This window comes from Lepidothrix coronata, unplaced genomic scaffold, assembly GCF_001604755.1.
Source record: "Lepidothrix coronata isolate B3197 unplaced genomic scaffold, Lepidothrix_coronata-1.0 Scaffold274, whole genome shotgun sequence".
NCBI classification, from domain to species: domain Eukaryota; kingdom Metazoa; phylum Chordata; class Aves; order Passeriformes; family Pipridae; genus Lepidothrix; species Lepidothrix coronata.
Genome location: NW_016690454.1, coordinates 525159 through 538970, shown reverse-complemented (window position 1 = coordinate 538970; position 13812 = coordinate 525159). Strand labels below are relative to the sequence as shown.

Below are 13812 nucleotides of genomic sequence, written 5' to 3'. Positions count from 1 at the left end.
CATAAATATGGGTCTTTTATCCCAGCAGTGAAGGAAGAGAGATATCCCTCTTAAAAAACCTGCTGGAGAAGTTTTCCTTTACAGACCTTTTTCATACATCATGATAATCCTTTGCAAAATGCAAAAGGACACCAAAAATTAAATAGTATTATTATTACAATTGTGAGGGGCCAGGCAGTCAGAAGATGCATTAAATATGAAGGAGTCCACCTTGAGTTTCAGTTCTGTTCAGTAGAGGGAAGGTTCTGGAATCATGGTGGACATCTCACTGAACATGAATGACAGCCTGTCCTTCAGTATGGAGTGTCCCATGGTCTGATTTGTGGCACGAGGCATACACATCACAACAAACCCTCTTATTTCCTCCAACACTGCTACTTGAAGTCAACAAAGAATCTGCTTTATTGAGGTAATTTCCTGCTGGCTGACCATAATCAGATTGGCATAGCCCATATGATACAATTAAGGCAGTGTATAAGCTTCATAACTGTAGTGTTAGTGTGGCAAGCAAAATTTAATGGATCTTTCCTAGATCTTTAGCCTAAATACCTTGTTGTGGTACCACAGTACCACAACCAATGTTTAGGGAAACATTGTCTCACTACACAGTCCACATAATCAAGTTTAATTTTTTCTTTAGAATAATTTTTATATGCTCTTTGATTCATCTACTGAGATTCATGGTTTATTTTTTTCATTTCTAGCTGCAATACAAGTGTCTACTGATACTGCTCCTACAAATTTAGGTGCACAGCTTTGGTTCCTCTCATCACTGCCTTCTGTTTGTATGTTCAGTCATTTCTGAGTGCCTTATTTTACCCATTTTTTTTAATTACTACTTCTTTCCCTCTCTTTTCCACATGTTCTCTTACCCATGTCCTCTTTCTTCCTGCTTCTAATTGTATTTTTCACATCCGTTCAAAGTCATGGATTCCCAGTCATTGATTGACATAGAATATACAAACTTGCATACATAATTATTAAACTCGGCTTTTCATAATTTTTTGTTTGAAATTAGCAGAATTACCATTTCCATACACCAACCTTCCCTAGGCACACAACTGTGTAATGTCTAAGACATGGTGCTGATGGGGCCAAACAATCTCATACCCCAAAATCTACTTATTTTCGTGAGATGCTGATGTCACTGAGATACTTTGCTGTCTTTATCTCAGAATTATTTTTTTTAATCTATTTTCTATTTAAAGTTTATGAGCGTTATGTAGGGGATGAAACTTCAAAGTCTAAATGTGAGCCCAGCACCACATCCTCGAGGCACGGTGTGTCCATGGAGCCGGTCAGTCCGGCGTCTCCTGCAAAGGCCACACTGCGCGACCCTGCAGTTCCCCGGCAGTGCAGCAGATGGGGATCAAAGGGCCCTTTAGACCGGCTCTGCTCCAGGAGGACACACACACACGCTTGTCTTAGATTGCTACAGCTCTCTCTCTACACCCTGAGTTAAAGACACTTAGCTTTCTAAACAGGCAATACAGATTGTGAGACGATGTCATCTCCTCCAGGAAACAGACAGTTTTCCTCTTTTTGTTTAGTTCAGTTTATTTTCTTGTGTCATATAGAGTTCCCTGTTTACAGTAGAATGATCCCAGAAAAAAGTATGAGACAGAGCACCTCAGTGAACCTAGTTGGGCAGGTTGTTAGAGAGGCTATATCATGTTGAATTTAGAAGGTGACTGGTTATTTGTTTTTCAAGTGATACACAGAAAATAAAAAGTACAGGAAAGAAGTGAACTGCCACCAAGAATCATGCAACCTTCTGTTGCCAAAACCGAGTCTACAGTAAATACTTCAAGAGCACAGCAAACAAGAGTTACCAAACAGAAGCAGAAAATTATATCAAGTGTATGAAATATGCATAGGTACTCAGTTTTTTTCCTCTCACGTTTTAAAATACAGTAGTTAGTTGGCAGCTCTTAGCGAAAATCAAGGGCAACCTCACTCTCCTCTATATCATAGTCCTCATATGAGACAAAACTTTGAGTCAGACTAAGAGACAGAACCTGAAAGTGACCTGCCTTCAGGAAAGTGTCATGTTTCAAGATCCAGTTGGAGTCCTTAAAAAATCTGTATCTTTGGTTCACTGCATTTGGAGTTGATCAGTTTCCTGCACCATCATCTCAGTACCTGGTAATGTCTGTTATTCAGGACAGTGTACGGCACTCACTGGACAAAATCTCTGCAGGGAAAGTTATGGAAGAATTAAAACAAGAAGCAGAATTCTTAGCAGATGCACACTGAACCTGATGCTCTAGCAGTGACAATTCCAGTTGACATGGCTTTCCAGAAAAATAGGATCAATCTGTTTGTTATAACTGGCTAGCACACTCTGAACATAATAATTTTCCAGGATGTTTCTCTCAACTCTTTAACTGCTGGTACAATAAAAAATAACTTAAAATTCAAATTGTCAAGATTTGAACATTTTAATGAATTAAGAACTTGCTGAATTTTGACCGTAAAAAGTAAAAAATCCCTATCAAATGCTTTCAAAAAAGTGACCCCTTCAAATTTTTCTGTGTATTTTTTCATTACATATTTATTGTTATTATATTATTATCCATTCCATGTCTAAAGGAAGGAGGATGTATCTTGGTATATGACTACAGGCCCATACCCTTTACTTTCTTATATTGCACAGAAAGCATTCTCTCCCTGCCCTTGTCAACCCTGAGTTCAGAGGGCTGGGCTCTGCAGCCCCTTTCATTTTCCTGTCCTCGCTAGATGATATTCAGCCAAAAGAGCCTTCTGAGAATTAGTGCAACCAATATAGGAAGAATATCTGTGTAAATACATGCATACATGAAACAACATGTTGTATACCCAAATGTGTACCTTTGTATATATACAACTCCATGGCTACCCTTTGGAGAGCAAGAACGGCTTTCTGACATGGAGGATTAGTTTAGGGTCTCTAAGCCTGTCCATAGCATGCTGGACATAGCTCCATGGATGTTGACTGGTTTGTACCTCAGGATAGACAGCTATTGTAACCATGTTGTAGCCCACTGTCTACTCACTAAATTGGAATCATTCCATTGCAAGTCAATGGAGCTGCATCAATTTGCGCAAGCAGAAGAGCTGGCCAAATATGTACTAGTTATTTTACATTCTGAGAAGACAATGTTCATAATTGAAAGTAATACCAAATGCTCTTAGCAAATACTATGAATTATTCAGATTAAATATAGAGCCTTCAAATGACTCTATAAAATGTTCTAAACAGCTGTGCCTTGTAATTGGAACTGACTGGCAAACTGGAAAGTATTGAATGCAGTCTGATTTTGACTTGATGTCTGAGTAAAATGAGTGTAACACCAACCATATTCTAGAACCTGGCTGGAGTTTTACTAGATTTTCTAGTAAATTTCTCTTCAGGCCTTTTCTTCTTTGCAGCTGCAGTAATCCTAAGTGAAGCGAACCACGTAGCTCCACATTTGAAGTGTGAGGATTGCACGTTCATTGTTATGTACAGCTCACACAGCGCAAATGACGTAGATGATGAAAACAGGTTTGGAGTGGAATCAGTGGCTTTCTAATATTTATGTACAGTTCAGCTCCTAGAATAAAGCAATTTTTACTTTTCTACTCTAATTTTATCTTGTAAAAGCAAAAGAAGATTTACAGTGGAAACTGACTTGTAAACAACTGTATTTGTGGCTATTTATCAAGGGCCTGTTTACTTAATTTAGAAAAACTATGTCCAATCTTCAGAGGCTTGTATACCTTGTTTATATGACAGATATTTGAAGACTTAAGTTTCATGGTCTGAAGTGGTGTGTTTGGGTATCTGAAGTGTGAAAGTGTTATTCAAAAGACAAAAGAAGAGCAGAAAATGCTCAGCATTTTTTGAAAACCAGATCCTCTAAAACATTTTAAAGTGGGCAGCGAAACTGTGAGGACATTCATTCATCAGCTCAGAAAACTTGCCATAAGAGCTTAGCTTAAATTCAAATTGTGTCCCAGTGTTCGCTCTTACACACCATATTCTATGTCTGCAGCATAGTTATATATAGTTTTTATTCATATATAAGGCTAACCCTTAAACATACTTTCTTAGCTTCAGCTTGATGCCTCAGGACAAGCCCTTTCACCTTCAGCTGTTGAAGGTCCAGTGAATGTTTGTGGTAATGCTTTTAACATGGATTGTGTTTGTAGATAACCATGCAGAACAGAAAAAGTTCTCTTTCTAGAGAAAAAAAAAGGTTTGGGAGAATCTTATAACTGTGTATAAATATCTGAAGGGATGGTCTAAAGAAGACTGAGCCAGGCTCTTTTGCAGTGATGCCCAGTAACAGAACAAGAGGCAACAGGCCCAAACTGAAATATAGAATGTTCTGTCTGAACATAAGGAAACACTTTTTTTACCATGAGAGTGACCAAGCACTGACAGCAGTGGCCCAGAGAGATTGTGTGGAGTGTCTATTCTTTTAGATATTCAAAAGACATCTGGACAAAGTCCTGGGCTCCCGGATGTAGGTAGCTCTGCTTCAACAGGGAAGTGGGATAAGTAGACCACCAGAGTTCCCTTCCAACCCTGACCATACTGTGATTCCGTGATACTGCAAGGGCAGGTTTGAGGTGCTCGGCACCATTTCTATCATTGACTGCAATATTATCTGTCATTAGCACAGGCCACGCAGCAACTTGATGTTGTATTATGTTTTTAAGAGGGTTTCTTTGACACTCACAGCATCCTAGGACGTTTTCCCCCAGGTCATCAAAACACATGGCTGCTCAATCATAAAGCTTTCAGGTTAGACATTATTTCAGCAACTCAGTGTAAATGTCACTCTACTGGAGACATATTCCCTTTCTTTGGTGAGAACACTGTGTAAGGCAAAGAAATTACCATGAAAAACGACAAAGGAAAAATGATAGCAGCAAGATTCACTTTTTTTTTTCTTTTCACTTTTTATCCCCACAACTGTTACCTAAAGCTAAATTGTGGACAGTTTGAAAGATGTGTACTCTGATTGCCTTAGCAAACAAACAGGCTTAAGGGCAGATTAATAATGAAACAGCTAACCCACACCTTGAGAAAGTGGTACCTTCTGTTATTTTATTTCACAGATTTTCCTGAAATGTCCCTTATTCCAAATATTTCTAGAAGCTTCTGACAACAGACCTGTGGGCCGGGTGTGGACAACAGACCTGTGGGCCGGGTGTGAACAACACATTGCATCATTCTACTACTCATAGTATCCAGAAAGGGCCAAGTCATCTGCTCATATTTCCAGAGTTTATAGGATTTTCAAAAGAATAAATAAAATAAAGGTGCAGAAATTGAAAGAGAACTTAATATATTGATATTTATGTGAGATCGATACCATGCTCTTTCGAAAATTGCTCTGGGTTGCCACTGACATATTCAGGTATCTTAAGCCTTCAAGCATCTGGGATAAGACTTTTATCTCTTTCACCACAATGTTGCGATGATTTCCATTGTGCTGTATCAATATAAGAAACTCAGAGTTAAATCTCAGTAATTTCAACTGAATTGTATTCCTTATTTGTAAGATAATCACATTTCTGAGACTACTGTTGTGTGGAGCAAATGCACATAGGACCATATAATCAACATCTAATTAGCCCCACTTCATGTTATATTTGCTTAATGTTAACTTTCTTAGAGCTGTAATTTTTCCTTTAGCCATTATAGGAGTTGAATTTTAATTACATTACCAACAAAAAGCTCATTAACGTCACATAATTGGCAGCGTTTCCAAAAAAACCTGAACTAATTGAGTATTTTCTGAAGAGTTCCCATCAAAGTATAATTTAACCATTACAAACAGCTTGGCAACTACATTTACATAAAGATGTATCTAAGGAATGTTCTCATGTGTGGAAAATCAGATTTGATATTGCCATTAACAAACGAAGGAAGCTGTTACATAGCAAATCACTTCCACATTTTAATTATTTTGGCTAAGCCCCATGTTTTTGTCAAGAAAGTCAAATGAAACCCCTTGCTTTTCCACAAAGAAGCAGCAACTGATCTCTGACTGAGAGTTAGGAAGCAGCTTGCACAAGGCAACACAATCTTTTTCAGGTTATTTTGTACTCCCAATAATAGCAGAGATGAGATACTGTGTTAGACAAACCATGGTTCTTATGCAGTAGGCTACCTCAGAATTTTTTAAACATGTGACAAAGGAATCATCTAATCTACAATGGATCTCTTGCCAATTATCTGGTTAATATTCTTATATTATGACAGGACTGATTTAATTACTAATCAAAAGAATACAAGTATTCCAATCATTATTAGCTTCTATCATTTTTAAAAGACCCCCTAAAATAGTTTCACTGGAAACAAAGCAAAGAAAGCTTGCATAATCCTTTGAACCTTCCCCTTCAGTCTGGGATGAATGACACTGAGATTAATTTGAATGCTGAGGTGATGATTAGAGATTAAAAACAGGCAAATATGGCTTGCATATTTTGAATACAGGGAGAAAAAACACTGAGATAAAATAGTTATCGTGAATGTCCTGCTTTCATGTTTAAACCTGAACACTGAGAGTTTTGCAGAATCAAGGTTTCAAATAAGAATTGAATAAAATTTGAACACAGCATTCAATACTCTCAAAAAGTATCCAAACTTCAGCTATCCCCGCTTGGATTCTTTTCAAGAAATTGGAAATGAATTTTGAGAAACTGGTTCTTGTTAGGATGCTAATTAGGTACTTGTACTGCTTTCTTTGTCCTTTTCCATCTTACAGTTATAGTTAACAAATGCAAGCATATTAATCTGACAGTGTGTCTTTGCAACAAAACACCTTTCTTTGGACTGCAGAATGTAAGTTTAAGCAAGTTGGCAATAAATGCACACGACATTTTACATTCTGATTTTATTTATTCTATCAAACAGGTGTTACATGTGTCAAAACATGTATTTCCATAACATTTGGTAATATGTAATATCCAAAGTGGATGTAAACATCGAGTTTAAAACTTCAAAGTTCCTGCTATCAATTCACCTGAAAACTATATAACTTGGGCACTGTTACCATTGCATTCTCCCAGAGATGTCTCAGATGCCTTAGGATGCTCTGAATAGCCTACTTATTCAGACAAAGAAAAACATTTTTTTAGGAAGTGGGTCATATGTGTGTAGAGATGTTTGCTGGAAAGCCCTGGAATTCCATGGTTCTGGTCAGTATACCACTGAAAAAAAACCCAAAAAACCAAAACATAAACCTCCTATGTTATGTTTTCAATTCTGCAGAGTTAAGCAATACAAGAAATGTATTTTCTTACCATAAAGGAGAAAGTGAATGCCACAAGAAAACAGAGGGACTTGAAAATTTTTTTCATATATTTTCATATGTTTTTTCATATGTTCCCAATATATTAATATTCTTGATGAAAAAAGTTTCTAAATCTTCTGTAACCTAAGAGTAAGTGTTACTGCCTCAGTACTTACAAGTCAGTTGTATCAAGCCAGGCAAAAGAGCTTTGAGATGCCCTTAGGGATGAAAAGTCCTCAACCTGCTGCATAGCCTGGGCAATAGGGGTCATAGTCTTGCTTAGGAATAAATACTGGGCTCTAAGCAACAAACTTTCAGTTAAATTTTTTTTGAATTCTATTAAAAATATCCTAATATACAAATATTGTAATATACAAATATTACAGCAGAGCCATGAACATAGTGAATAGTGTACTGGAAATAAAATACATATATAAATTATGTTAACTCTCAGTAATATCTGCCATTCCACTGTAGCTGAACCAGGATGACAACTCCATACAGTATTCCAGATGCTTAAGGAATAACCCAGATTTGCTCAATATTAGTGAAGGAGGCAGAAAATACACAAAAGGGCCTACAAACCCCAAGTACAGGGAGATGTGTGATCCCTTTTCCGGGGGTTCATGGCCCTGTGAAACTGGACTCAAGCAGAAGGCCAGTATATTTGATAGCAAGCAAACACTTTGGTTATTAGCCCTGAGAAAAAAGGTTTAGAAGCAGAGGTTAGCATGTAGGTCAGAACTACCTTCCACCTACTCATTCCTCCTTTCTATCCTGTAACCTCTTGCCTATGTGGTTCTCTCTTTGCCTGCTACCCCAAGCAAGTTTTTCAGAGAACTTTTATTTTCCTGATCCTGAATATACTTTTTGGATACCTTATACCCTTTTTGCTTGTTTCACCTCATGCCTGTGGCAGGCAAATCCAGTTCAAGATAAAATCTATCAGAACCAGTGAGATTTTGGCCCCAGAAGCCAGCTCTTTTCATCTCCTTTACTAGCTATCAACAACATTCATAAGGAGGCTGGATTCTTATTCTTTTCCCTGGCTCATTTTAAAAGCCTCCAAGTTATTCTTAACAAAAGGGAAATCCTGCTAGCATGCAAAGGGCAAGGCAAAAAAAAGTGCAGGCAAATCCTTTGGGGAAGAAATTGAGAAATTGTTTTTATGAAGAGTAACAAATGCACTAGCAATTGCCAGATTTTGAAGCATGTTCAGTTGAAATGGGTTATTAAAATATTGCCAAATGTCAGATAAGCTTATTGATAAAGTTATGAACCACTGTTCAAAATGAATAGTCTATTATTTACCATAGCCTGGAAATCCACCTGTGCATTAACCAGAGCTTTTGCAATTTGTGCTGAGTTCTGAAAATGTACATTATCTAAAAAAGGAAAAAAAGAGATTGGCTGTTGAAATGTGTAAATACCACAAAGCATAAAGTTATAGTGCATTAAGTTGTGTCCACTAATTATCAAGTGATACAATTGACATTACTAAGAATGAATAAGCATCTTATAATAAGTCATATGGAAATCTACCAAAGATCTAAGTACTGACCCTAATCAAAGGCACAGATAGATGCTTAATGTTTTTCAAACAAAGTGATTATGGCTCTGTGTTTGTTCTGCCATTTGCAAACCTCACCATCTGCTGTTCCATGGATAAGAAGATAGTCCACGTTTTGGAAATTCTTTGCTCTTGCCATCACAGTTGAATTCTGTTGAGAGGAAAAGTGAATAGTTCAGCAACTTCAATTTAAATCATTCACTCACGTTGCTAAAAGGTTTTCATTACCTTGTAGAAAAACAATCAAACAGTTGACCTGACAAAATAATGACAGCAGTGACTTCATACCAATCTGAGATTACAATAGAAGCCATATATATATATATATATATTAGGCTCTGCAGAGGCATCTGAACAAGCTGCATCAGGCCAAGTGCCAGGTCCTGGTCTTGGCTCACAACAACCCCATGTAGCACTACAGGCCGGGGGTAAGAATGGTTGGAAAGCTGCCTGGCAGAAAAGGCCCTGGGGTGCTGGTCGACAGCAGCTGAACATGAGCCAGCCTGTGCCCAGGTGGCCAAGAAGGCCAAAGGCATCCTAGCCTGTATCAGAAATAGTGTGGCCAGCAGGACTAGGGAATTGATTGTTCCTCTGTACTCGGTACTGGTGAGGCCACACCTCAAATCCTGTGTTCAGTTTTGGACACCTCATGACTAGAAAGATATGGAGGTTCTGGAGATTGTCCAGAGGAGGGCAGTGAAACTGGTGAAGGGTCTGGAGAGTGAGTCATATGAGGAACAGCTGAGGGTGTTTAGCCTGGAGAAAAGGTGGCTTAGGGGGGACCTTATAGCTCTCTACGACTACCTGAAAGAAGGTTGTAGCCAGGTGGGGGTTGGCCTCTTCTCCTGGGCAACTAGTGACAGGACAAGAGCAAATGGCCTCAAATTGTGCAAGAGGAAGTTTAGACTGGATATGAGAAAAAATTTCTTCATGGAAAGAGTTTTCAAGCATCGGAATAGGCTGCCCAGGGAAGTGGTTGCGTCTCCATCCCTGGAGCTATTTAAAAGATGTGTAGAAGTGGCACTGAGGACATGGTTTAGTGGTGGACTTGGCAGTGATAGGTTAGTGGTTAGACTATGATCTAAGAGGTTATTTCCAAACTATGAATCTGTGAATCTCCACGGGCAAGCTTGGCTTGCAGCTCTCTGTCTATACTATCACAAGCATCTCTACGCTATCAGAAACATATTTGATATTTAGTGCCTTTCTCTCACTTGAGTTCTTTCCTAGGCTAATGGTTTGCACTGATAGAACTGTCTGACTTGTCCAAGTGAGAAAATAAGCATTTCAATTTAGCATTTTTGGGCTTTATAAATAAAAAACCACAATTCATTATGGAGATAAGAATTTCACAGCAGTAGCTTAGCTACTACAGGACTGTCACTACGAGACTTGGTGGGTCATTTTCTTTCTTCACAATTCTACTTGTCCATGGAAGTGTGATTTAAATTCAGATCAACACATACAGAATTCTCACCTTGTAGTTCTCAAGATTATCGGACTCTACAGGAAGACCCATAAATCGTTCCGTGTAGATAGATGCTGAAATTAAAGAAGAAAGCTATAGATAAAGAAAATACAGATATTTTTGTGCCTTCAGTGACACACAGAAAATTAAATGATGTTTAACTGTCTCTGTTCAGCTTGGTTTCCTCATAATATACCAAATTTAAACATATTTTAAAAAATCAAATAAGAAGGCTAATTAATGACTGTTCTCTCTTCTTTGCAGAAACAGTGGTTTAATACTCAGCTGTGGAACCAACAGAAGGTTTTGTGGATAAAGGCAATTAATTGATATTGCTTTATGTTATTGGCTTGAACTCCAGAAGTCAGTTTAATAAGCCAATAAGCCAACAAAGGTGCATGGTGGAAAGATGACATAGACTAATTCTGATACCTTAAAAAGAGTATTTGAGGATTTGTATTTTTATATACAGTAAATATGGATATGTATGTTGTCCTTTTCCTGTTGAGTGTATATATGCAGCAACTAGGGGGAGCTGGAAAGGATACAGGCATGAACTGAAAAAGTGGCCCATTGCAGTTCAGGTCTCTGTTCAATTCCTTTTTCTAACTACAGCAAAGACTGTTAACAGATTTGACAAAATATATGTCAATAACTGAAAAATACCTATCACCATGAAATCGGTAGGAACATCTATCTTTGAGCTGCCTTGGTATTTGTACTTTAACTAAGAGCTGTTATGAAAATTTATGGAAAACTGACACAGCAGCTGTCACTACCAGAACATTACTTTCTTTGTGACCTTGCCTTGAAAAAGTAACTGACACATATTGAGCAGTCAAGCTGCAGTATTACAAGAATTTTATTTATTTAACGGAGTCAGGGCTTTCTGACAAAGAAGACCTGGCATCTTTCCCTTTCAAAAGAGAGGTGACTGCCATTGTAATCATTACGAATTGGGATTGTCTATCTTGTTGTCCAGTTTGATATGTATTAGAATAATTTTGTTAAAAAATAGAAATGAGAATCCTACCAGAAAAGGAAAATTACTCAATATACTCTTGTTCCCATGGTTTATTATGTATCCTTTACATGTGCTATCATTGAGTGCTAGAGATGTGTACTATGTCTCCCAGATCAGCCAAACAAGGCTTCTGAAGATAATTTATATATATACTACATACCAAAAACTCCAAGTAGCCTATCTTTTATCAAAATCCTTTATCATTCCATGAAAACAGAAAATGTGCAATATCTGTTGTCAACACAGTGTCAAACAACCATATTGGGCTTAAGTTTTCAATAAAATAGACTCTTTCTGAATGGCTGGCATTTCTACAGTATTCTGAGCCAAATTCTCCACTCTCTTCTAGCAGTATAGCTACAGCAAGTTCACAGAGGTCAGCAGAATTGCATTATGATGACTAAGTGGAAGATTCAGCTTGTCAATTATTAAAGAAGGAAAAGGAGATAAATTTAAATAAATTTTAACCAAACAGTCACAGATTTAATGCTTTTAACATACATTATCCCTGAATAGAATTTCCCTTTACATCTTATAACTGTTCAGCTGTTACTAACTCTGACTGAAAATGGAGAGGGGTGGGATGGTTCCTGAGAAAAGATTATGGTCCAGAATCTCTGTGCATCTCAAACTGTGGGACAGAATTTAGAAGCTCTATGGGGCCAGTACATTCTCTGATATACTGATACTACTTAGAGACTCAAATATGTAGCATCCTGTAGTTTTGCCCTCTGTTTGCCAAAACTTATGACTCATGGCTTCCTCCTGTTTCCTTCCTTCCTTAGTAGAGGTACATTTGCCTGTTTGGATTTTACAACATGTTTTTAGCAAGATTCTTAAACTTCCTCCTGAAAATTCAGCTGAAGTAAAGATTGCAATGGTGCGGATCTAATCTACTTTAACTAAGAAACTGCATTCAATTTTTAATGCTTAGACTAATTTTTATAACTCTTCTTTTATTAAAGGACTTCTGCAAAAACAGTGCTTTATGCCTGCATTTTGGTAATAATTTTGTGATCGTGAGTAAAAATGTCTTAAAAAAAATCTTGATGCCTGTGAAAACATAAAGACTATGCTTCCTGTGTCATACAAATATTTCCCCCTTTGTTTGCAAAACACCATAAATACAAGGAATGTCTGTGCTAGCAGTCAGGGAAGGAATCTTTTCCATTTAACCAAAAAATTTTTTCATAACCAAGACTTCTTAGCAAACGACCATATGCTAAGTAAATGTGTTCAAAGTGCTACATTTTACTCATTGAAAACATGCATGCCATGTTTTTTTTTTACACTAAGGTTCCTTTACACTATGCCAAAAGATTAACAGGTCGGCAAGTATGAATATGTGCCTGTTTTATTCACACAGGAAGGCCTTGGGACTATACTCTGAGAGTTGTTTCCTCTGAACAGTTTGGAGCCTAATTCCATAAACATAAATAAAAATACGTATCATAACACAACAACACAGAGCGTGTGGCTGAGAAACATTTAAAGGGAAAAATATTTAATTTTAAAAAAATTATATCAGACACAAAAGTCCCTCTCTTTTCCACTGCTTTCGGGAAATAACCTTGCAGTCTTCAGAGATACTGATTCTTGACAGAGGTCATCTGAGTATTTGAAGTGCACTGTGATTCCATTACTGGCAGAAAAATCAGTTCAGCTGCTTCTTAATTCAGTGATACTGTTTTAATAGGATTTTTAGGAAGATCACTCCTTACTATAGCAGTTTATCGAGAGGGCTTTACACACTTACTGTTACAGATGTGCGTATGGAATTACTGGGGCATACCTTCTTCTGTGTAACAAAGTCTGTTCCAAACTGCCAGTTGCAGTGAATTATTTTCAGCAAGGAAAACATTAAAGTTAAGGTCTTAAGAGTTTTATGTCTAAGTAATTTCAACATCTTTACATTTCAAATCACCAGTCTCCTGCAATGATTTCATTTAAGAAGCCATTGAATGCTACATCTTGCTTTCCAAATCAGCATTTACGATCAGTTTCCATACCGTAATATTCCCAGCTGGAAACAGGAGCCACAGCCATTCCACATTTAAATACTCCACTGCCAGATCCAAGTGCCAAAGAAGTTACATACCCACCATAGGACTAAGGAGAAATCACAGACAGTTTAAAATTACTGGTGAAGAATCAAACTCATATAAATCAATTCCAAAGTAAATATTTTGCTTTGAATGCATAGCAGACAAAGCAATAAAAGCTTTTTTTAAAAACAAATCAGTAATTTCAAATGGATCTGATGTGATTCCTTGTGAGACAGATTAGACAATTTTATTGAATCACTTCTTTTTTGCTACTTCTTCAATGCATATCACAGGATACTGCTCTTATTATCACTTATTCAAAGAAAAATTTAAGTTGGTAGGGTCTTTCATGGTAATCTAATGCAACCTATATCTCAAAATGGGGCTAACTTCAGATTTAAATGAGGTCAATCAGTCACATCCATTTTACACAG

The 13812-nt window shown here is 37.3% G+C and overlaps 1 protein-coding gene across 1 annotated transcript in view; it reads right to left on the bottom strand.

Moving 5' to 3' along the window:
- Window positions 1-6886: 6886 nt before the first annotated feature.
- The window catches only part of FAP (fibroblast activation protein alpha), a 31615-nt gene continuing 24689 nt past the window's right edge, over window positions 6887-13812 (bottom strand). Inside the window, exons 21-25 of the mRNA XM_017836278.1 lie at window positions 13343-13442; window positions 10319-10383; window positions 8920-8992; window positions 8583-8656; window positions 6887-7188 (exon numbers count right to left, since the gene is read on the bottom strand). Coding sequence (XP_017691767.1) covers window positions 7087-7188; window positions 8583-8656; window positions 8920-8992; window positions 10319-10383; window positions 13343-13442 — 414 coding nt within the window. The 3' untranslated portion in view covers window positions 6887-7086. The remainder of the gene's footprint in view (window positions 7189-8582; window positions 8657-8919; window positions 8993-10318; window positions 10384-13342; window positions 13443-13812) is intronic.